Source organism: Scyliorhinus torazame, chromosome 9 (genome assembly GCF_047496885.1).
Source record: "Scyliorhinus torazame isolate Kashiwa2021f chromosome 9, sScyTor2.1, whole genome shotgun sequence".
In the NCBI taxonomy this organism is placed as follows: Eukaryota; Metazoa; Chordata; class Chondrichthyes; order Carcharhiniformes; family Scyliorhinidae; genus Scyliorhinus; species Scyliorhinus torazame.
In genome coordinates this window covers 180,252,418-180,276,538 of record NC_092715.1, presented here as the reverse complement: position 1 = coordinate 180,276,538, position 24,121 = coordinate 180,252,418, and the positions used below count along the sequence as shown (strand labels likewise).

General features: G+C 45.2%; 1 protein-coding gene across 1 annotated transcript in view; it reads right to left on the bottom strand.

Moving 5' to 3' along the window:
- Positions 1-24,121, bottom strand: part of LOC140429611 (fibrillin-2-like) — a 496,823-nt gene that overhangs the window by 43,119 nt on the left and 429,583 nt on the right. The window contains exons 54-59 of the mRNA XM_072516854.1: positions 13,278-13,400; positions 12,043-12,174; positions 8,512-8,637; positions 2,389-2,595; positions 1,926-2,051; positions 1,133-1,255 (exon numbers count right to left, since the gene is read on the bottom strand). Coding sequence (XP_072372955.1) covers positions 1,133-1,255; positions 1,926-2,051; positions 2,389-2,595; positions 8,512-8,637; positions 12,043-12,174; positions 13,278-13,400 — 837 coding nt within the window. The remainder of the gene's footprint in view (positions 1-1,132; positions 1,256-1,925; positions 2,052-2,388; positions 2,596-8,511; positions 8,638-12,042; positions 12,175-13,277; positions 13,401-24,121) is intronic.

Sequence of the window (24,121 nt, the reverse complement as noted above, 5' to 3'; positions counted from 1 at the left end):
AAATGTTCTCGTTAAAAGTCCACAAAGTCCACATTGTACTGTTAGATCGACGCCACGAGTCGGTCGGGCGGTCTGGTCGTCCGTGTCGATCGCCCCTCGGCCCCGGTGGTGGTGGTGGTGCTTGTTTCGGTGTTGTCTTCTCCGGGAGCCTTACGGTTTCAGCTTGGGCTTCATTCCTGGTCGGGCCTGGGAGGAGGACTGATCCTCCTGGGAAGGGGGCGGTCGCGGGGTGCGGCGGTGGCAGGAAGTGGGGGGGGGGGGTTGGGTACATACTGTTATACCATGTGAAAGTTTTCCTCCCAGGACCAGCCTTGTAAACCCTTACCACCATGCGAAGCATCACCCCGCCGGGTTCATTTTTAACAAGGGGTGAATGTGGTAGTATGCATTAGGGGGCATGTGGGACTGTGAAGCCATGATGTCATTGGCTGACAGATCCCGGGTCCTGGTTGGACATTGACCTCTAGCTCCGCCTTCAAAGTACCTGGAGTCCTCCCCCGCAAGCAGTCTACTACCGAACTGCGGGGGAAACAGTCACGCTTAATAAAGCCTCATCGACTTCACTCTATTCATCTCTCGGAGTGCATACTACCACACATATGAAATTGATAAAAAATGTTTTTGCTTTTTACCTCTTTCTGGCTATTCAATTCCATTATAGCACATGAAATAAGGGCAGCACGGTGGCACAGTGTCACAATGTCAGGGACCCGGATTCGATTCCAACCTCAGGTAACTGTCTGTGTGGAGTTTTCATGTTCTCCCAGTGTCTGCGTGGGTTTCCTCCGCTTGCTCTGGTTTCCTCCCACAGTCCAAAGGTGTGCAGGTTAGGTGGACTGGCTAAATTGCCCCTTAGGGTGGGGTTACAGGGCGAGGGATTGGGCCTACGTAGGGTGGTCTTTCGAAGTGTCGGCGCAGATTTGATGGGCCAAATGGCCTCTTTCTTCACTGTAGGGATTTTATGATTCTATGAAATCCTTTATCATACTAAGATTTACCTGGCTAAGCTGAGACAGGACCCGTGTAGATGGATCAACCACTTGACCAAGTAGCAATGAGATAATAACTACACAAAAAACAAATCAATGCTTACTGAAAACCGCTAAGGACATTTACAGTTTCCTTTACTGACCTCTACACGTCTTTCCATCCTCTTGCAGGAGGTAGCCTCTTGGACATGAGCAGTGGTAACTCCCTTCTGTGTTCTTGCAGATAAAGTTGCAAGGTTTTGGAGATTGAGCACATTCATCAAGATCTGATTATGTCATGATAGGAAGAATAGTAAAATTAGGAACCTGCGTCAATTCTTGAGATTCAAATTAATTGCAAATACTATAAAAGTTCAAGCTTGGAACAGTCGATTTGCATCGTCTTTACTTGGATATTCAGTGCAATTTTAATGCCAGTGGCGATGCATCTAAACTAATTAGCTATCACTGGTGTTATAGTAATGACAATCAAAAATCCATGCTCTTTTGTAGGAAGTCAAATGATCTACAAAAGCTATATTCTCAGAAATGACTAGAAATGGCTGTGTGATAAACGGTTGCAGTGGATTCATGGAAAACGTCTTAAAATCCTTTTTCTTCAACCATGCTTTTGTGCCCCTTCTTTCTCCCCTCCTGACTTTATGTTCATATTTGTCATTGCCTTTTAAATAAAGCACTCAGCCATCTTTCTGCAGCTAAGTAGTATTACAGAAATATAAGTTGCTGTTGAGAAGATGGCAAACGACTTGCTCACAGGCTTCAGCCAATACTAGTCTTGATTTTTGTTGAAGGGGACTTGTCCTCCGACTTCCACTACAGAAGTTGATATTCAAAATAGTAATCGGCAGGAACCCAGTCATTTATTTAAAAAATGCCATTGACACACATCCAAGAATTGCCTATTACAAAACAGATAATAGCTTAACTGCTCCTTACCAATACACGATGTGCCCATAAGGTCTGTGGTGTAACCAAGCTTACAGAGACAGCGGTAAGAACCAAGCGTGTTGATACATTGACCATTCTGACATAGGTTAGGCATCACCTTACATTCATCAATGTCTGTAACAAAACACCCAGTTACAAAATATAGACTGTAAATGTACAATCAATTTCCTGCATCGTTTCAGAATAGTGCACAATTAGAATAGCTTGGGATTTTCTTTTATACAAGGGCCATTGAAATCCAATTGTCATAACCATTTTAAGGCTAGTAATTATTAATTTTAATTCAATTCAAACATGAATAGTAGATGTACAAACTGTGGAAAATAATTTCCGTGTTTCAAAATGCTCATGCTCTTTACTGCAGCTAACACAAATTAATTATAAATAAAAAAGACTCCCTTTGATCTTAACATTTAATCAGAAGCGTAACATTAAGCAGATCTTATTTCACCTTGTCCATCAGTTGTGTAGCCTGGGCCATGTGGACATATCTTTCTGTATTGGGCAGTACCAGGCAGTGGGCAGAGCTCACACTGGTTACCCCAACCACGACCACCATCACAGCAACACTCAGACTTGGTGACCAGGTTGTGACTGCTGGAAGACATTTGACACATGGTTTGAAGAACCTCTGCAAAGCAGAAGGCTTGCCGATTGTCTGTATGTGGAAAAATAGGATTAAAAGACAGAACCAGCATATTAAGACGTTAACAATTGAAGAATCCACCACAAAATCTAAGTTTTAAGTTGAACAAATGTTCTCTCTCCACTTCCTCCTGCGTCCTTCACAACAAGACATCACTTCCCATCGAAGTGTGTTATAGCTTCAGATAACCTGGCCACTGAAATTCCTTGTCAATATTCTGCTTACTGCTTCTGGTGAAGCCTCTCAAGATGCTTTTCAACCACTCCAGTCCAATTGCTATTCTGTATCCTGCTTTTGCATTCCAAAAACAATTAGAGTGCCCAATTACTTTTTCCAATTGATGGGCAATTTATTGTGGCCAATCTGCCTAGCCTGCGCATCTTTGGCTTGTGGGGGTGAGATCCACGCAGACACGGGGAGAATGTGCAAACTCCACACGAACAGTGACCCGTGGCCGGGATCGAACCTGGGTCCTCAGTGTTGTAGGCAGCAATGCTAACTACTGCACCACACCTCTGCTTTTGCTTTTTAATGATACGGTAGGTGTTAACAAAAATGTTGACTTCATGCAACATCGGATTTATCAATGGTGTTGCTGCCAACAGCAAGATGTGCCTTGGGAGACAGTGGCAAAATCACAACAATCGAGCAATATTGAAGTGTCTGTCCAGAATGGGCCCAATATAATCACATTATAAGCCCTTAATTTATTGTCATGAAGTTCTTTAGGACATCCAGAAATCAAGAAAAACATAATATAAATGCAAATTGTTTTTTTTTTAAACTGTATTTTAAGGCATTTATGGTTTTATCACAATAAACGATACAAATACAAATGTAAACGTAATTCAGTGCAGTTTAGTTTTCTCCCAAGTCGTCGATACAGGGCTGCCACCTCCGAACCAACCCTAACGTTGATCCTCTCAGTGCGAACTTAATTTTCTCAAGCCTGAGAAACTCAGTCATGTCGCTAACCCATACCCCTGATTTCCGGGGCTTTGAGTCCCTCCACGATAGCAATATCCGTCTCTGGGTTACCAAGGAGGCAAAGGCCAAAACATCTGCCTCTCTCGCCTCCTGGACTCCCAGATCTTCCGACACTCCTAAAATTGCCACATTGGACTCGGTGCCACCCCTTGTTTTTAGTACTGTAGACATGACATCTGCAAATCCCTGCCAGAATCCCCTAAGCTCTGGGCATGCCCAAAACATGTGGACCAACAGACTGGATCTGCAGCCACCACATTAGTATCCTGACCTGCAGGACCATGAGTGGTCCATGCCATCGCAACTTCGGCCGGTCGGGGGCAGAGAATGTCGGGCGTCCCTCCAAAAATGGCCTCAGGTAAGGGGATGTGCGGCCCCGGAGAATCGGGGAACCCGCGCCGGTCCCGATTCCATGCAAGGAACTGGATTCTCCGCCCCGGCCACGTTTTTGGCGTTGGGGTTTGGAGAATCCAGCACGTGGAATTCTCGTCCCCAGATAGTAGTAGAGGCTGGATCTTTGAATTCATTGAAGGCAGAGTTAGACAGAGTTTTGATAGGCAAGGGAGTCGAGGGTTAGTGGGGCAGACAGGGAAGGTGGAACTGAGACAATGGCCAGATCAACTATGCTCATATTGAATTGTGGAGCAGGGTGAAAGAACCAAATAACCTACTCCTGCTCTTGTTTTCCTGTATTCTGTCTGACATGAAGCACCCTGCACCCTTTCAAGACACTCCCAAAGATTAGACCCCCAGAATTGCAGTTGGGAATCTCAGAATCAGGACTCGCTTGCCATTTTTAAAGGACTTCTGAGTGATACCGAGTTGGTGAATAGGCAAATCTTACCAGAGTATTTGTGATGTTATGATGTAAAAAAGTATAAATAAACAGTTTCCAAGTTCAGAAGTATAATACATGCATTGCACATTTATGATAGGGTAGACAAAAGTGGCAAACAAAATATATCTAAACAGTTAAACAGTTTACTTTACATTGTGGGCAGTAAAAGACTGGAGGGAGGGGAGATCCCTGATATATCCTCTCTCGCTATTGCTGCACTCTGAAGATGTTACTGTCACCATCCCAGGTGTTACCAAGGAGTGCTGACAATGGATGAATGAGAGGGTGTGGGATGGGTGTAGGCCCTGTGCCCCCACCAATATTTACATACAGCCGATGTGGAAGCAGAAGACAGATGTTCTAGTGAGGGCAATGCAAATGGAGGTGAAGTTGGGTGGGAAGTGGAGAATAGTGGCATGCCTCAACACCCACCACTTCTCCCACACAGAGGTTGATCTGGTGTTATCCTGTACAAAATCATGTTGAATAAAGGAAGAAAATTCATGGAAAACAACATATTGCAGATGCTTGAATTCTGAAACAAAACAGGAAATGATTGAAAGCCTCAACAGGTCAGGCAGCATCTCTGGATAAAGGAAAGGGCTAGGTTAGGATTTCATATGAATTAATCTTTATCAAAGCCTTCCAGCAACATGGGTGAGGACTTTCCAGCCCTCATACCGGGCAGGATTGTCCCATTCCGCTGATTTGAATGGAGATGCTGAAAAATTCTAGCCATAGTGTTTAGAGAGTGGCTACTATTCTCTCCTCCCTATCCAACCTCAGCCCCCTTTCTTGTTGTCCTCACCAGGACATCTGCTGTTTTCTGGTTCCCTATCAAATGTATGTAAATGCTGGTGGGGGCATTGGGCCCACGTCCCATCTCGCTACCCTCCCATTCACTCATTGTCAGCAATCCTTGATAGCACCTGGTAGAAAGTAGGCACAGGCTAGTGATAGACTTGGAACTGTGGACTTTTACTTAGATAGCAGAGGTCCCATTGCTGGGGCCGAAGGCAACCTCGCCCCAGCCGACAGCGGAAGCCCGGGGAGGTGCTGGTGGAAGCCACTTAACTGACTGTCACCAGGGTCATCATTCAATTAAAAATGCTGCTGACATTGGGGCGCCAGGGCTCCTCCATGGGCCATGGAATGCTCAGAAAAGAGGGATCTTCCTCCTCAGACTACCCGGTGGGTAGTCACCAGGTTTTGCTGGGTTGTCTTCACACATGGCGACACTTGTACTCCCAGTGCGGGCAAGTAGCCCTTCATTCACAGCTTAAGTGACTCAAACGGCCTCCTGTGGGTCATCAATCTGCCAACTTTACTACTGCTGGCAAAATGGCGTGATGGCAAGACATGGCAGCCCGCATGCCATTTTGATAGCCTTCTTGCCTCAAAGTCTGTCGCCAAAGGACTGTTCAAATTCTGATCCTTGTTCTTTTTTTAAACCACGTTTTGCCTGATCAGAAAAAGCTCAGTCTAAGCTGCTTAACTCAGTCAGAAAGTTGACCTCTTTGCTTCTAAATCTGCTTGCAAAAAGTAGAGCCTTAGCAGTTATGGGTGACATAAAATCTTGTATAAAGTGAGAATGAGAGCCTTTTGAAGTGGGAAACATCTTTGTACTGAATATGTAGAGGGTTATTTGTGCAGTGAGGCGCAATAACCAGAAAATTGTGACTGTCCAGCAAACTTGGAATATTGGCTGTGTTGAGTTTGGTACACAGCTCTTGCTAGTCAACTATGAATTATGGACCTTGTTTCCTCTTTACACATCCTACCTGAGTGTTCATTTGTGCACACTGAATATGAATATCAGTCACAACTCAGTACAGACCTTCAGCTGGTATTTCCCAGTGAACTGCTAGCTGTTGTAACTTGAAAACGGTTTAAAATAAAGCCTGTGCGGAGGAAGAGAGTTTGTCAGTGTTGTTATAAAGTCGAGGAAATGGTTCTTGGTATGTAGGAAGGTGTGTGTATATTGGGTGGGGGAGAATTCACTGAGAGAGCAAGAATAATGAGGAAAATTCGAAATCAGATATCACTCATTTTCTAGCAAATTAAACTGGTGTATTCCAATTAACATCAACTTCAGTGTGGGAGAGAGGGGAGAGGTGAACTTCCCAGACTCATATTACCTTTATTGACAGGGAGCTCTAATACACAGTCAGTTACAAAGTGTCCTTTGTGCTGTTTACCTTCCCAGGATTGGTTTTACGTTCCAGAGTGGTGAAAAGGAGTAACCCAGTCATTGTTGGATCCTTGACAAGGGAATGCAATTCCTTCCAAATTGTAACAACTAATACAAACAGAACTATTGTGGAGCAGTGCAGCCAGCTCTTGAAAGATTAAAACTCTTCAGCTGTAAAAAATACAACCTTATCCCAATTAAGTTGTGTAACCTAATCTCTGCCATGACAATGTAACATGCTTTCATCTTGTGCCGTTTACCTTTGTATTTCAATTTTTTCTGCAGACCCAAGTCTATTTCCTTTTTGTAAAAGTTTAAACAGTTTTAGTGCTGTTCTGTCTTATTTCTCTCCCTTTTTCTCACCTGGATCCATCACATATTGCCTAATAACTCAGTAAGTTTGCAATTCCCTTACCCCACCTCCTCCTCCTCGATCCTTACCCCAACATATTAGCTCCTCAGTCTTCCTCCCTACTGCCACTGTGGCAGGTTTGAATCCTACAGCTCCCCTCTGTCTCTCCAATCAGCCTTTTGTGGTATTATTATGATTCCAGCTAGTGTTGCTGCTGGACAAGTCATATCCGAAGGTGGAACAAGGCCTGATTGATCCTAATTCCCATTTTTTGTTCAGAAATGTGGAGAGAAATGGGAACAGTCACAGAGCCTCCTGATTAACTTTCAACAAAAGAATAAAACATTTGTTAAGCAAGAAAAGATGAACTTAGGGCAGCACGGCAGCACAGCGGTTAGCACAGTTGCTTCACAGCTCTCGGATCCCAGGTTCGATTCCTGGCTTGATCACTGTCTGTGCGGAGTCTGCACGTTCTCCCTGTGTCTGCATGGGTTTACTCCGGGTGCTCCGGTTTCTTCCCACAGTCCAAAGATGTGCAAGTTAGGTGGATTGGCCATGATAAATTGCCCTTAGTGTCGAAAAGGTTAGGTGGGGTTACTGGGATAGGGTGGAGGTGTGGGCTTAAGTAGCATGCTCTTTCCAAGAGCCGGTGCAGACTCGATGGGCAGAATGACCTTCTGCACTGTAAATTCTATGTAATTCTATAATACACTACTCCTTTGTCCACAACTATACCTTTACAGACAATTAAGGATAACGCAGATTACCAGATTTATCTTACACTCCAATGTTCATGATAAACACACAGTCTAGTCAACCAATAGGTGACCTGCGGTCAGACACACCACGCTGTGAAACCAAGTGACAGATGCCTCCCCAAACAGATGCTATGGGACTCTTATTAACTCCTCCATACGCTTGTCACATTGCGAGCCAACTGGCCTCACTGGACTCGGTTTTAGTCATCGGAGTTTCCGATCGCCACTCTTGAAGTGCCTTTGGAATCTTCTTGCAAATGATGCTTTCTCTTAGACATGTTCCACAAGGATCTAACTCCAGGGTTTTGATCTCTCCTTCCAATGTTCCTTACCTCTGGATCACCATGTGTATTCAAGCTTCGCCTTCCACACACTGTCTCAGGTATTCAGCTGTACCAACAGAACACCACTGCTTCACAGGCCCATAGTAAGCAGTCACAGACCTTCAACTGTCTCCCTGGATCACTGGCCTCTCACAGGTCTACGTTACATTGAGTCTGCCTCCTGCAGCTTTCTCACTTCAAACTTGTAGCTTTCCTCTGCTACTCACTCTTAACTTCACCAAACAGGATCTGTTCATGATCCTGTCCTTGTTCCTTGACTTAGCTGGCATAATTGGGACTTTTTCCTGTCCCTTCCTGGTTTTTTGAACCATTGTGAATACATATTGATTAGGAAATCTCGGAACTCCAAATTGATTGATAGTTTTGGAGGACTCTGTTCCAATTAAAATCGGAGATGCAGTTGCATCTACTGCTCAAAAGGATTAGGGCTCTGAAACATTGATGTAAATTGGACTTACCAATGCACTCGGTGCCTGAGGGGGTTGCTCGGAATCCTTCACTGCAGTCACATCTGTAGCTGCCAACAATGTTTATACAGCGTCCGTTTTCACAGATGCCTGGCTTGCTCCAGCACTCATTGTCATCTAGAATTGGGCAAGATTCAAAGCAATTTTTAAAATAAAACAAAAACATACTTTTAACCAAACTAATTTGATTCCATCACCTCATGTACAAAAAGGTGATTGTACAAGTTATTTTTAGAATCACTAATCAGCTTCTCCAAGTCCAAAGATGTGCAGGTTAGGTGGATTGACCATGATAAATTGCCCTTAGTGTCCAAAATTGCCCTTAGTGTTGGGTGGGGTTACTGGGTTATGGGGATAGAGTGGAGGTGTTGACCTTGGGTGGGGTGCTCTTTCCAAGAGCCGGTGCAGACTCGATGGGCTGAATGGCCTCCTTCTGCACTGTAAATTCTATGATTCTATGATTCTCAACATCTACATAAATCTTGGGCTTCTTTGATATAAAGAAGCAGAATCATACTGTATTATTGATAAATTGGTTAGCATATTTCAATAGAATCTCTGATTGCTATTTATTTTACCAGCTGCAAAACAGCAACATATTCAAAGTACATAGGTTAAAATCATCATTGAAATAGCAAAGGAAATAATTTAATATATATATGTCAATAGATGGGTTACTTATATCGCACAGAGCGATTTCAATCAAATAATGCCATGCTTTTAAAAAAATTTAGAGTACCCAATTCATTTTTTCCAATTAAGGGGCAATTTTAGCGTGTTCAATCCACCTACCCTGCACATCTTTGGGTTGTGGGCGTGAAACCCACGCAAACACGGGGAGCAAATAATGCCATGTTTACCTAGATTAGTCCGAATCTTATGATGTGTGGCAATCACCGTCGGATCGCCACTCCGCTCCTACATCTCTCCACCATATGGGAGGTCCGCATTTCTGGCTGAGACTTCTAATTCCGGCTTCTACAGAAATGCGGAGTGTACCTGAAGCTGAACTGCTTCTTTGTAGCACTGCATCATCAGGGAAAACAAGTCCCGCCCCCTTTATACATCACTATCTGCTGTATTCTGGTAAGCATTCAGTAATACACTTAATAGCTGGGACTTTGAAACAGCTATCCAATGTGTTAGTGCATGAATGTCTGTGTGAATGTGGGTAAGGCGGTAGGGTGGGTGAGGTAAGTGCCTAGGTGGGTGCGGCTGGCAGGTGGGTAGGGAAGTTGGTGCATAAGGTAGCAGATGGAATGGATGGCGGGCGGATAGGGTATTGAGGTCAGGTCAGAACAGGTCGGGTGTGGGTTGGGGGGGCAGAGAAGAGTTGGGTAGTTGACGGGGGGGATTGGGGGGTCAGTAGGGTTGTGAGGTCGGTTGTGTAACAACGTTAAAGTCATAATTGCGCATTTTAAAGTGAGGCCAGAGCAAAGTGTGCAATCCCTGAAACATTGTTGAGTTCCGGAAAGTAATAGCTCAGCTGATCTTAATGGCCAGGCCTCCTTTCAATAACTCTTCAGAGTCACTTCTGAATGCGGTCAGATCCGTTATTTTGTCTGATGCATGAGAATGGTCTCCAGTTAAGGCAGGAGCCGCGCTTTCAACGGTGATTAGGTGGATTGCGATGGTGGTGGGGAACTTCCTGGTTGCAACTGGGTTGGGGAGGCTATGTAAATTGTGGCCCAAGGCTTCCTTAGCATTCCTGCTCCTCCTGGCCCACAAGATAACCTGTAATTAAACACATCAAATCTGCTTCAAATATGGCTCCCGCAAATAGGGAAACTCTCACTGCCCAATGCACATTGCTGACCTATTATTCCAGTCTACATATTTAAAGACGGACCCCGTTTTCTTCTTCTTGACAGGGTATCGTTCGCCTGCTCAAAAGGGCTGATTACGATCAGGACATGGCGTAGAGAGACCAGAGGAGACAAGGGTTTGATCTCACTGTAACTAACCCCACAATGGTTTCTGCAAGGCAAGGAGTCAAAATCAGATCCAAGTGCCTTAAGTTGGGCACATGGTTGCTATGTTCATGTATGTCACATGATTCCAGGGACCATTTGAAATTGGTGCTGCTACCTCAATTATCATGAGTCAGGTGTGGAACCAACACTGCTTTGGCAAAGAGTCATCTAGACTCGAAATGTTAGCTCCCCTTTCTCTGCACAGATGCAGTCAGATCTGCTGAGATTGTCCGGTATTTTCTGTGTTTGTGTTGGAACCAGCACAACCTTTTGATAGGTCACCTGTTTGGTGCAGGGCAAATACGGTTATCAAATGGCCGCTGCCTGACCAGAGGTAAACATCGCTGTTTAACTTCATAAGGTGGCGATCTAGAGATGTTCATACCTAATTTTCTCCATCCCTTCCCCCAATTGCCTATTGCTCCAGTATAAGTCCGGTGCACTTTTTTCCAAACACTAGGTCTGATTTTAGTTGGATCTGGCAATATTTCGGTATTCAGATATTTTAAATACATGAATGAACATAGAGTGGGATTAATGTCTAAAATCAGCACTGGCTCCAAATCAAGATAAGGAATTGGTGCACTGCCGCAGCCCTCTTGTCAGCAGTACAAATTACAGCTCTGTTCTCTTTGGGAGAAATTGCAGCCAAGTGACTGCTGTGTGGCTGTGCTGGACTGAAGAATGAGAAAACAATTATCTGAAGCAAACAAAGTGGTTGGCTTCGCCTTTACAGATCGTTCGGTCTGACTGAATGGCCCTGCAACTTTTAAAACTCAAGTCCCATTGAAGACCTTCCTTCCCAATAAGTGCCCAGTGAAGTCTCTGCAAAATGACGTGGAAGACAATATAACATCGCTCCTATTACCACCTGTACACCATTTAAATACTCATTCCTATTTCAGGTGGCTGCTTCAGGTGGTGTGGTGGCACAGTGGTTAGCGCTGCTGCCTCACACCAGGGACCCAGGTTCAATTCCAGCCTTGGGGTCTGTGTGGAATCTGCCTGTGTTTCCTCCGGGCGCTCTGGTTTCCTCCCACAGTCCAAAAATGTGCAGGTTAGGTGAATTGGCCATGCTAAATTGCCCCATAGTGTCTAAAGGTTGCCTAAATTGTCCAACTGTTAGGTGGGGTTATGGGGTTATAGGGATAGGGCAGGGGAGTGGGCCTAGGTAGGGTACTCTTTCAGAGGGTCGGTGTAGATTCGATGGGCTGACTGGCCTCCTTCTGCACTGTAGGGATTCCATGATTCTTTGCCCCTGTGGCACCGCCCCAGAAAATGCAGATCAAACGCACACACTGCGCAGAGACCTGAAGTTATTCACGGCTTCTATTTCCTCTCCCTAACCATCTGAAAGCTGGCACATTTTGGGGCATTTATGTCAGCTGCATATTCCCTCTTTAATAGCGCTATCTGTAACACATGATTATTCATTTCCTACTATACTCCTGAGAGTCAGTCTTCGGCAAGATTTCATCGCATTGATTCACCAAATGACATAATTTAACCCAGATTTCATGTCCTTTGCAGCTAGTCAGAAAGGTCTTACCCATACATCCATCTCCGTCAGGTCTGCGGACCATTCCAGTTGGGCAGATGCACATGAAGGTACCGATCAGATTTTTGCACATCATTCCTCTGGACTCACAGTCTTGGAGCTCCTGAGCACATTCATCGAGGTCTGTGATGAAACAAGATGGTGGCAATTCGATTCGCAAATTATAAAGCAAGCTCCGGATTTTAGGTAATCTAACACACTTATTTTTTTAAAAAAAATTAATACAAGATAGAAAATAAAGTGAAAAAAAGACCTGCATGTTTCTAAGTCACCACCAAGTTTGATGTCTGGGGCGAAAATCAGCAAATTATATTCAAAGTCAAAAGCAGAAACAGTGTGGCAACGTTGTTTGGTTTCTCTAGGGGCACATGCCATTAATGGATTGCACAGTCTCTGGAGCTTGATCTGCTCACGTTTGTTGATGCGCTGATAAAACAAGTTGATATCAACTCCCATTATTCAAGGAAATATTGTGAGTACAATGTGGAGCAATAGGATTAGATTTGGAACCCTCTTAACCTACAGTATAATTAGCAGGCTAGAACCTAAAAGCAAGCAAAACATATGGGCCGAATGGCCTCCTTCTGCACTGTAGATTCTATGATATAGATGCTGTTAAAAATAGGAAAAGACTCAACAGACCTGTGTTTTTTTAATGCATCAGCTCACCCTAACTACTTTCTAATCCTATATCTCAATTGCTTTTCTCTGCAGAAATGCACGCAATTGTGTGTTAAATTCATTTGCACTGTTCATTCCAATGGCCTTCTTGTAACCTTCCACGGCTGTATTGGGTGAGAAAATGTTCCTCCATTCCTTCTCACTGCTAATTTATAACCTTTGCCTTGTGGTGCTTCAATATTAATCATGGTGCAGAAAAATTACCAGGATCAACTCTGGCAATGCCCTGAAAAATCTTGTAAACCTCAATTATGTCAGCTCAAAGCCTCTTTTCCAAAGAAAACAATTTCCTTAATCTCTCTGCCATAATGTGCAACCCTGATATGTCAAACAATCTTTTTCCTTGGCACACACTCTCTCGACAGCAATAATATTCTTTCTATGATTCGGTGATTACAGTGAATAAATATGGGATAATCTGAATTGATAAATAAGACTGTAATTTGTCTAATCCCAATCACATAAACACTAGTGGTCATATCCTGTGTGAGTCTTATACTTGTCAACTTTCAGACAGTGAGAACTGGCTCTCTTCTTGTCCTCACCTCTGCACATCTTCCTGTCTTCCCTCAAAGTGTAACCAGCAGGGCATGTACATTCGTAGGAACCGAAGGTATTAATGCAGCGGAATGCACACAGAAGTGGGTTCAGGGCACATTCGTTTATGTCTGAAAAGAAAAAAATTAGAAATCACGACTCCTCCAAAGCATTAATTTTTTTCAAATACTGCCACAATGAACCGACACTTTACAGAATTATAAATGGTTCAGTCAATATCCGAGTAGGTCCAAGGTAAATGGCAGAAAATATCAAATAACTGATAATTGTAATGAAATTGCATTTCCCATATGGTGAGCACGATCGAATGGTCTCGCCGCGCCCAACTCGTTAGATCTCGCGAGGCGTTGTGATCTGAATCCCACCCTCAATGGACGGGATCCAGATTTGCACCCTTCCAATTTCCAGCTCAACACTTCAAAATTACTCAAGCGTGAAGGGGTGCGATTGGAATGCACCTAACTCTCTTTGAAGTGGTTGATATTTGTAAACATTGTGGTTGCAACACTTAGAGCGAAGAAGATGAATGAAGCAAGGCTCACAGCAGTTTTGTGGAAGCTGCCAATCACAGCCCACTATGAGACATGAATGAATGGCATGCAGCTACAGGATCTGTGGGGTTCAAAAACAGGTTGAACTGTTCACTTTGCAAGAAGACATGTGGTGCTTCCAGGTGAGTGTTACAACTGTACTTTGTTTCACTGTCCCTGTCTGGACTGCTCTCTAGCTTCCAGACAGGGTCTCTTTTCTGGGAAGGGGTCGGTAGGGGGTCCCTTTAGATAGTAGGTCACTGTGTGGGGTCTCTTTAGTTAGGAATCTGTTAAGGAATTACCCCCGTGGCCTACCGCGAGGTCCACCACGTCAGGTTCACGTTTGGTGATACCTGTAGTGAATCCAGCCCATGTGATTCCTGGCCTAGAGGACTAGAGAATAGGAGGGACCCAGAGATTAAGATGCTGGGCCCACTAAGTGGATGCTATTGGGTCAATGCGACCCATTTGCATCCATTAGCATTCTCCTGCTGGCATGTGGGCAAGACCCCGATTCTACCACCAGTGGAGGGCTGGAGCATAGCGGTCTCTTTGGAGCCTGGCGCGAACCTTGATTTCGGGCAGACTGCCGATTCTCCGCTTGATCGCAATCCATGTTGCCGCATCGTGGGTTGGAGAATCCAGGCTACTATTTCAAAAAACTTCGATCAAAGGAAAACCCGCTAATGCAGAAAGGTTTGAAAAAAAAAGAAACACAACTGTGAGTAAGTAGAACAAAAGTTTCAGAAACTTGCTTGCAGTTGGACATGTTTGGAAGAAACCCAAGTGTGTGACACCTCCATACCGTTTCTCTTTGCGGCACATTGAGAATATAACAGCACCTTACCTCCCCAAAACGGTACTCTGCGTGTCCAAAGCACTCTAGTAAGTTTAGAACTTTGGCTACCAGGTCCAGTGTGCACAAATCATGTTTCCCACTCCCTCCTTGTGGAAATTAGATTAGACTGAAGGCAGTTGCATTTTAATATGTGCAGCTACCTTCATCAACCAGGCTTGACTTGCCTCTGTCCCCACCCCACCAACCCTCCCCTGCAAAAAAGGTGGAGGTTATGTTCGTAACATCAAGATTTGAGCCTCTGGCACCATTTTCATAAAGATGAAGAGCCCCTTTGTCTGTGCGAGCGTTCAAGCCTTGGTCATTAATATAGATCAAGAAAAATAAGGATCCTAACCCCAAAGTATAATTTCCTCCAGACTGTAAAACAACCATTCACCACTATCCTGCTTCCTGTCACTCAGCCAATTTTTCATCCATTCTGCCTGTTTCTCTATCCCATGGGCTTCAACTTTGCTGACAAGACCATTATGTGACACGTTATCATATGCCTTTTAGAGAAGCCAACATTAACCACAAAGTCCCTCATCCATCTCATTAAGAAAATCAAGCAAGTTAGTTCAACACAATTTGCTCGTAACAAATCCATGCTGGCTTTGTCTAATTAATCCACATTTGCCAAGTGACTGCTAATTTTGTCCTGATTAATTGTCTCTAAAAGCATTCTCACCACCTAAATTAAACGTAGTTGCTAGGCTTATCCTTATATCTTCATGAGGTTATTCATGAAGGCCCGCCTTCTCAACTTTGCCTCTCGCCCGAGGTGTGGTGATCTTCAGCTTTCACCATCAAAGGGGGAAAGCTTCCTATGGTCATCTGGGACTAAGGCGACTTACCCTTACCTTGTACCCTTTTTTGAACAAAGGTGTAATATTTGCAATTATCTGGTCCTCTGGCAAATCCCGTCTACCTAAGGAAGACTGAAAGATTATGGCCAGCACCTCTGCAATTTCCATCCTTATTTCCTTCAATATCCTTGGATGCAACTCATCTGGTCATTGTGACGTTTCAACTTTAAGCACAGCCAACTGTCCAATACCTCCTCTTTATCAATTTTTGACAATTCAGTATCTCCAGTACTTCCTCCTTCACATTAGCTTGGGCAGCATCTTCTTCCTTGGTGAAGACAGTTGCAAATATCGACACTTCTCTGTAATCAGGTCTTCAAATTACATAGTGGAGCTGAGCTGGTCTTAGAGATAGCCCCTGACAACAAATCTAAAAGGTGGTGAATACTGTAGGAGGTCACTATCCTGGACAGGAGGAGAAAGGTGTTCAAAAATGCATTTAATTTTGTTTTTACCGGTTCCATACAATAGTATAGGCTAAATGTTCTTCTGTAGAACTAATTTCTGCACACTTTTCTTTTTCCTTGGAGGAACGTTTGTCCATTAGTATTGAGCTATAACCTGTTAAAAAGTATTTTTCTCCCCATACCCTAATGCTAGTGGTTCAAACACAGCCAGTTTGGGTATGAATACTCAGGGTGGGATTTAGCGACCACCCCTCCACGTGTTTTTCGAGGTCGGCTGCCAGTGGGATCTACCAGTCTCGCCGCTGTCAACGTGATTTCCCGTTGACAGCATCCCTCGCCGCCAGGAAACCTGTTCGCTGGTGTGGGACCGGAATTTCACGCTGGCGTAAACAACTGGTAAATCCTGCTCTCAATCTTCTAATCTAGATTTACAGCCAAAAATAGAAAACATTTATGATAATTAAATTTTAGTACAAACAATGACCCTTACAACTAATCCAGAGGGAAGTTCAGCTCTGTATCTTTTAAATCTTTACAAGGATTCAAAAGTGATGTTTATGTGCTCAAAAGGACTGTACTGCATATACAATACTTCATCAGTACAGATAATTTATACAAATAAATATTAACCATCACAAAAGGTGAAGTTACATTCTTTATACTTCCTAAAAAATATTCAAAGCTCGCAAAAAAAATAATCCTTCCCTTCCCATATATCTATCTAAATGCTTAATATATGTTTCATTATGGTTAATCCTTCTCAATAATAAATGGTCACAACAAACATTGGCCTAGATTTGTCAGTGCAACGGGAGTGGCCTCGTTGTTGGTATTCCATGGTGGGAGACAGTTGGGAGCGGGGTGTTGAACCATGAAATGCCAAGATACCATAAGTCAAACCCAACCCATCACACTTGTACCCATTGCAGTTTTTATGAGTTTCAGGCATCTGAGTGTCATGTCATGTAATTAAGTCTTTATTAATTGCAACTGGGAGCCAGTTTAAAACTCACTGCTGACCAATGAGTTTCACCTTTGTCAGAAAGGCCATAAGCCAAAGGGAATTGAGAGCTGCCAACTGCATGAGATAAGTGCCTTTTTCAGCACTTCTTGTGATTCTAGAAGAAAAGGAATGATATTGTCCAGTCCCTCATGGTAACCTTTGATCTCTGATCTCCCTCTCTCGGCTTTGATGTTCTCCGTTTCCCAAGTCAAGAGACCAATCTTCCTACTTTCCAATCTTACCCTCCCGATCACCAAACTTCCTAACCAGCCTCAATCACTGCCTCCTGTCTTGAACTACAGACACCAACCTTCTGCCCCTCCCAGCCATGATCATTGACCTTCCCTGTCTCATATTTGCCAGAGACCTGGCTGTGGCCTGCTGCTACTGGTTTGCTTACCCAGCAAAAATCCTAATGCAGTCCTGAGACTCCCTGTCCTGCTGCACACTTCCCAAAAAATCAGGACCACTCTTCCTGCCAATGTCTCTGTGCCTGAGAATTGAGTTGATGCAATATTGGACCTCCAGCCCCACTGTTGTAGGTCTGGTGAAATGTGAACACCTACTACACAGTTCTAGGAAATCCGCTGGCAAAGAGAAATGGAGAATTGCGATGCTGCGACACCAGGAGCAGCCCTCAGGTAAGTCGATCAAGCAGACCAGGAAGAGGTCTGATGGATTAAAGAGTGCGGAGGGGTGGAAGGGGCAAGTGGGTCAAAGATAACAGTGGCTGACGGGAGGTAGCAGTGGCAATTATGATGGAGTATGAGCAGTGGGTGTTTATGGCCTATGTAATGTGGTGTTAGAAGCAGTATTCCTGCTACTTCCAGCTTTACCACATTAAGTATAGTTTAAATATTTACTGTGTTGGTTGCGAGCTGACAGTTGGTCCTTTTAAGGAATGCTGGCCTCTGAGAGAGCTTGGGAGTTGAGGTAAGTGTGGGAGTTTCGGGAAGTAGAGGAGGGAGGTGTTGCTGTGTCTTCTTTTCCTTACTACATCCACAGGTTAGTGGGGGCAGGAGCAGATGTAGGCTGGAGAGCAGCGAGATAAGCTGCAGCAGTTCTACAACATCGAGTGAACACACCCGTGTGATATCACAGATAAGTGATTGGTAGGTGAACACGTCCCTCTTCTACTTTTTCTGACTTGTTTTGAGATTGAAGGTTGGGTGAAAAAAAAGGAAAACTAAAGATCAGTAGTAAAATGAAAAACAAATTGAAAATCTAATTAATTAAAATAGGGTTGCAGGGCAGGACAATGTGTTGCAGCTACAGCATGTGGGAACTGGTAGACCCCATTGTGGCTCATAGTGATTACATCTGGAGCAAATGTCGGTTGCTCGAGGAAATTCGGCTTGGAGTTAATGAGCTCTAGTCAGGGAGAGGGAGAGTTACCTGGCCGCTGTGTTCCAGGAGGCAGTCACACACATTAGCGTAACTACTTTGAATTTGGTCGGTGGCACAGTGGGTAGCACTGTTGCTTCACAGCTCCAGGGACCCAGTTCAATTCCCGGCTTGGGTCACTATCTGTGTGGAGTCTGCACGTTCTCCCTGTGTCTGCGTGGGTTTCCTCCGGGTGCCCCAGTTTCCTCCCACAAGTCCCGAAAGACGTGCTATTTGGTCATTCTGAATCCTCCTCTGTGAACCCGAACAGGAGCCAGAATGTGGCGACAGTAACTTCATTGCAGTGTTAATGTAAGCCGACTTGTGACAATAAAGATTTATTCATATTCAGTGGTCAGGGACAGGAAGGTGTGACTACGAGTGAGGCTAGTAGAAGTGTCCAAGAGGTAGTACTGCAGGAGCGTAAGCCCCTGCCCTTGTCCGATCGGGTTGAGATTCTTGCTCCTGTGTGGACGAGAGCAGGAAGGATGAGCAGACTGACCAGAGCACTGTGGTACAGGGGATCATTCAAAGCGAAGTGTAGTCATAATCGGGGACAGAGGTGGCAAAGTAGCACAGTGGTTAGCTCTGTTGCTTCACAGCGCCAGGGAACCGGGTTCGATTCTTGACTTGGGTCACCGTCTGTGTGGGGTCTGCACGTTCTCCCCATGTTTACGTTGGTTTCCTCCGGGTGCTGTGAAGGGAATATGAGCAGCTAGATGCTAAATTATAATGCAGAACCACAAAGATATTAATCTTCAGATTACAACCTGAGTCACAAGCTGATGGGCATAGTGTCGACAAGATGAATGAGGTAACTGTGTGGCTCAAAGATTGGTGTGGGAGAAATGGATTCGCGTTCTCGGGATATCAGCTCTAGTACTGGGGAAAGAGGGACCTGTTCCATTACGGTGGGTTTCACTTGTAGTATGCTAGGACCAGAGCCCTGGAAAATCAAATAAGTAGGGCTGTCACCAGGGAATCGTACGAGAATAGGAAAATGTAATAATCGGACAAACTTAAAGGCTTTGTACCTGAATGTGCGTAGCATTCGGAATAAAATTAATGGGTAATGGTGCAAATCGAGCCAATGGCGAATGATTTGGTGGCGGTTAATGAAACATGGGGCACGATTTTCCGGCTTCATCGTGCACCAACTTGGAGATGCAACGAGGCCGTTGAATCTCATGAGATTCGTGGGCTTGAAACGCCTCGCACGTTGTGATCAGGATCTCGCCCTTGTTGGGTGCGTTGCCTACACGGCAGTGCCGCACGGGTACCCTGGTAGTGCAACCCTGTTACTGCCAGGATGCTAGGGGAACTGCCAGCGTGACAGGCTGGCAGTGCCAGAGTCCCAGGTTCCTCGTGCCAGGAGCTGGACCCGTGGGTGCCTTGCCCTTAAGAGAAGGGGTGGGGGTCCAGAGACCGATGGATTAGCTGAGGGGAGTCGAAAGATCGGGGCGGCCATTAAAAAGGGCACCCCGATCTGCGAGTACTCTTCCTGCACTGGTGAGCTGATCTAATCAGCCAAGGCCATTCCATTGCATGGTCTTTGTCAATGTTACACGAGTGGGAAACACCCCGCTCAATGCATTTGAAAAGGAACTGTTTTTGTCTTGTTGAATCACGCCCATGGTTACAAGGAGATCATGACTAGGAGTAGAATATCCAAGGGTATTCTGTTTCTGAAGTATAGTCGTAGGTGGTGGAGCTTTCTTAGAAAAGGAAGGAATCAGTGCTGTTGTGAGAAATGATATTGACACTGGAGATCAAGATGTAGAATCAGTCTGGGCAGAAATAAGAAATAGCAAAGGAAATAAGTCTCTGCTAGCAGTAATCTATAGGTACCTGAATAGTAGTTCCACAGGAGGACACAGTATAAACCAGGCAATACTGGGGGCATGTAAGAAAGGTACGACAATAATCATGGATGATATTAATATGCGTATAGACTGGATTAATAAAATTGGCAAGGGTAGCCTCAAGGGCAGGTTCATAGAGTGCATTCGAAATTGTTTTTTGGAACAATATGTTGTTGAATCAACAAGGCTGTTTTGGATTTAGTATTGCGTAATGAGATGGGATTAATTTATGATCTGATAATAAAGGATCCTCGAGGGAAGGGTGATCATCGCACGTTTGAATTTCAAATGTAGTTACGGGGCAATAAACTGGAGTCCTACACTAGTGTTCTGGTGTTAAACCAAGGGAAATTGCACAGGCATGAGGACAGATTTGCCTTGAGTGGACTGGGCAGTAAGACTAATAGGTAGGATATTTGACCAACAGTGGCAGCTATTTAAGGAGATATTCAATTCCTCCCAAATAAAATATATTCCAGAGGGGAAGAAAGATTGTAAGAGGCGGAAAATGCAACTGCGGGAAGCAAGGGAGTTAAAGATAACATAAAGGCAAAAAACTAAGACATACCATATTGCCAAGGCTATGCAGGCTGGAGGATTGGAAAACTTTAAAAGACCAACAGGTGGTTATTAAAAAATAATAAAAAGAGTAAAGGTAAATTTGGCAGATAGAATTTAATATAGATAAGTGTGAGCTTATCTATTTTGGTTGGGGGAATAAAAAGGCAACTTATTATCTAAACGGAGAGAAGCTTCAAAATGCTTCGGTGCAGAGGGATCTGGGGCGTCATTCTCCGACCCCCCGCCGGGTCGGAGAATGGCCGTTGGCCGCCGTGAATCCCGCCCCCGCCCCCGCCGAAGTCTCCGCTCCCGGAGATTGGGCGGGGGCGGGAATCCAGCCGCGCCGGTTGGCGGGACCCCCCGCTGGATTCTCCGGCCCGGATGGGCCGAAGTCCCGCCCAGGAATTGCCTGTCCCGCCGACGTAAATCAAACCTGGTATTTACCGGCGGGACCAGGCAGCGTGGGCGGGCTCCGGGGTCCTGGGGGGGGGCGCGGGGCGATCTGACCCCGGGGGGTGCCCCCACGGTGGCCTGGCCCGCGATCGGGGCCCACCGATCCGCGGGCGGGCCTGTGCCGTGGGGGCACTCTTTCCCTTCCGCCTCCGCTACGGCCTCCACCATGGCGGAGGCGGAAGAGACTCTCCCCACTGCGCATGCGCGGGAAACTTTCAGCGGCCGCTGACGCTCCCGCGCATGCGCGGGGAAACTGACAGCGGCCGCTGACGCTCCCGCGCATGCGCCGCATTTCCGCGCCAGCTGGCGGGGCAACAAACGCCATTTCCGCCAGCTGGCGGGGCGGAAATCCCTCCGGCGTCGGCCTAGCCCCTCAATGTTGGGGCTAGGCCGCCAAAGATGCGGAGACTTCCGCACCTTTTTGCCGGCGCGATGCCCGTCTGATTTGCGCCGGCTTTGGCGCCAGTCGGCGGGCATCCCGCCGTTGGGGGAGAATTTCGCCCCTGGTGTCCATGTGCACAAATTTCAAAGTTAGTATGCAGATGCATCTGGTAATAAGGAAGGCAATGGAATTTTGGTATTCATTGCTGACGGAATAGAGTGTAAAACTAATGAGATACTGTTGCAACTGTATAGGGCATTGGTGAAATCACATCTGGAGTGCTGCACACAGTTTTGGTCCCCTTACTTGGGGAAGGATGTAAATGCATTTGAGGCAGTTCAGAGAAGGTTGACTAGATTGATTCCAGGGACTCCAGACTTCTCTTATGAAATGAGATGAGATGAAATGGAGACTAGGGGCTTTTCACAGTAACTTCATTTGAAGCCTACTTGTGACAATAAGCGATTTTCATTCATTCATTTTCATTTCAGATTGAGCAGTTTAAGCCTACGCTGGTGGAGTTTAGAAGAATAAGCAGAAATCTAATTGACATATATAAGTTGCTGAAGAGGATTGACAGGGTAGAAGCAGAGTGGACAACTCTCCTGGTTGGACAGTCTAGAACAAGAGGCCATAGTTTTAGGCTAAGGGGTGGCAGATTTAAAACAGAAATCAGGAGGAATTACTTCATTCATAGGGTCATGAATCTGTGGAATTCTCTACCCTAGAGTGTGTGAACGCTGGAACATTTTAAGGAGGTTTTTAATTAGAGGGATGCAGGGTTAAGGGGAGTGGGCAAGAAGGTGATGAGGTGGAGATGAGATCAGCGATGAGCCTATTGAATGGTGAAGCAGGCTCGAGGGATTGAATTGTCCACTCCTGCTCCTCGTTCTTAAGTTCTTATTATGTTCAAACTTCTCTTTCACGTATGAATGCAAAGAACATTACTGGCTCATAGAGAACAGGAGTTTCCTGCCTGCTATATTAAAGGCTTAAGAGATTATTTGATATTTAAAGAGTAACATTGTGTGACCAAATCTCTTGGCTATTGTCTTATGTGCACTCTCGCAGACTGATAGAACACACACAGACACATCTTGACAACATGCTCTGTAAATGACATAGTCAGCAAATTGTCAAAATGTATTGGCATAAATTTCTTTACCGCATCTTGAAAATTCGGGCAGTAGGATTATAGACTGTTTTGGATTTTCTTTGAGGTGGGTCTGGTATTGTGGGTTTATCTCGCGATTTATTGGCTACATGCTCCAGAAGAGTTAGTTCTTGCTGGAGGCACTGGTCTTTTGTTCAAAAATATTTATTTACATGCTAACCATTTGAAAATACGAAATAAGACAAAGACATAGCTGGAGTTCGCTCTGAGATGCTTCACAGTCCTTCCACTTCGACATATCTCCTTACACACATGCTCAGCAACTATCAGGGTTAACCCTTTACATCTCACCGCGAATCTTTATCCCCGTTATTATTACACACACATGCTCCTGCACCTCCTCCCAAAGTTTTCTCTCAAAGGGAAAGCTGTTTTTGTGGTTTCACCGGTCTTCCCCGCTGAATGCAAAGCCCCTTCTGCGGTAAATGGGAATCCTGTTGCTCGAGGTCAGTTTGCAGGGGTTGACATTCCTGATGTCCCACATTTGTGGTTCTGTTGGTGTGACATTCTCTTTCAGGGTACTTTGCCCATGATCTTAATGGTTTTCTGTCCTGTGAAATTTGGACTGATCTGTTCCTTTGAATGATGTTGTGTCCTGAAGGCCGCCTTGGAGAGCGCTTACCCGAAGATCAGAGGCTGAATGCTGTAGTGTTCCCTGACTGGAAGGGCATACCTGCCTGCCGATTGTCGCGCGATGTCCGTTCATCCGTTGTCGCAGCGTCTGCATGGTCTCGCCAATGTACCACGCTTCAGGACATCCTTTCCTGCAGCGTATGAGGTAGACAATGTTGGCTAAGTCACATGAGTATGTCGCACGTACCTGTGTAATGGTGGTACCCATGTCGATGATCTGGAAAGGTAAGCGTTCTCCAAGGCAGCCTTCAGGACGCGCGACAACGCAGAATCGCCGAGCAGAAACTTATAGCCAAGTTCCGCTCACATGAGTACGGCCTCAACCGGGAACCTGGATTAATGTCGCATTACATTCACCCCCTGTCATCATCACGCCTGGGCTGGCGAAATCCTACCAACTGTCCTGGCTTGAGACAATTCACACCTCTTTAACCTGTGATTATCCCTCTCTCCAGTTGCTCCGTCTGGACCTGTAAAGACTTAATTACCAGCAAAGACTCACATTCAAAGTATCGTCTTGCATCATTGACTTTGTCTAGATATATGTTTCTGGAACCCACCTCTTCATTCACCTGAGGAAGGAGCTGTGCTCTGAAAGCTAGTGATTCAAAACAAACCTGTTGGACTTTAACCTGGTGTTGTAAGACTTCTTACTGTGCTCACCCCAGTCCAACATCGGCATCTCCACATCTAAAATAATGAGGCAAGATTCCTTGCTGGGCACATGTACTTGGCATTT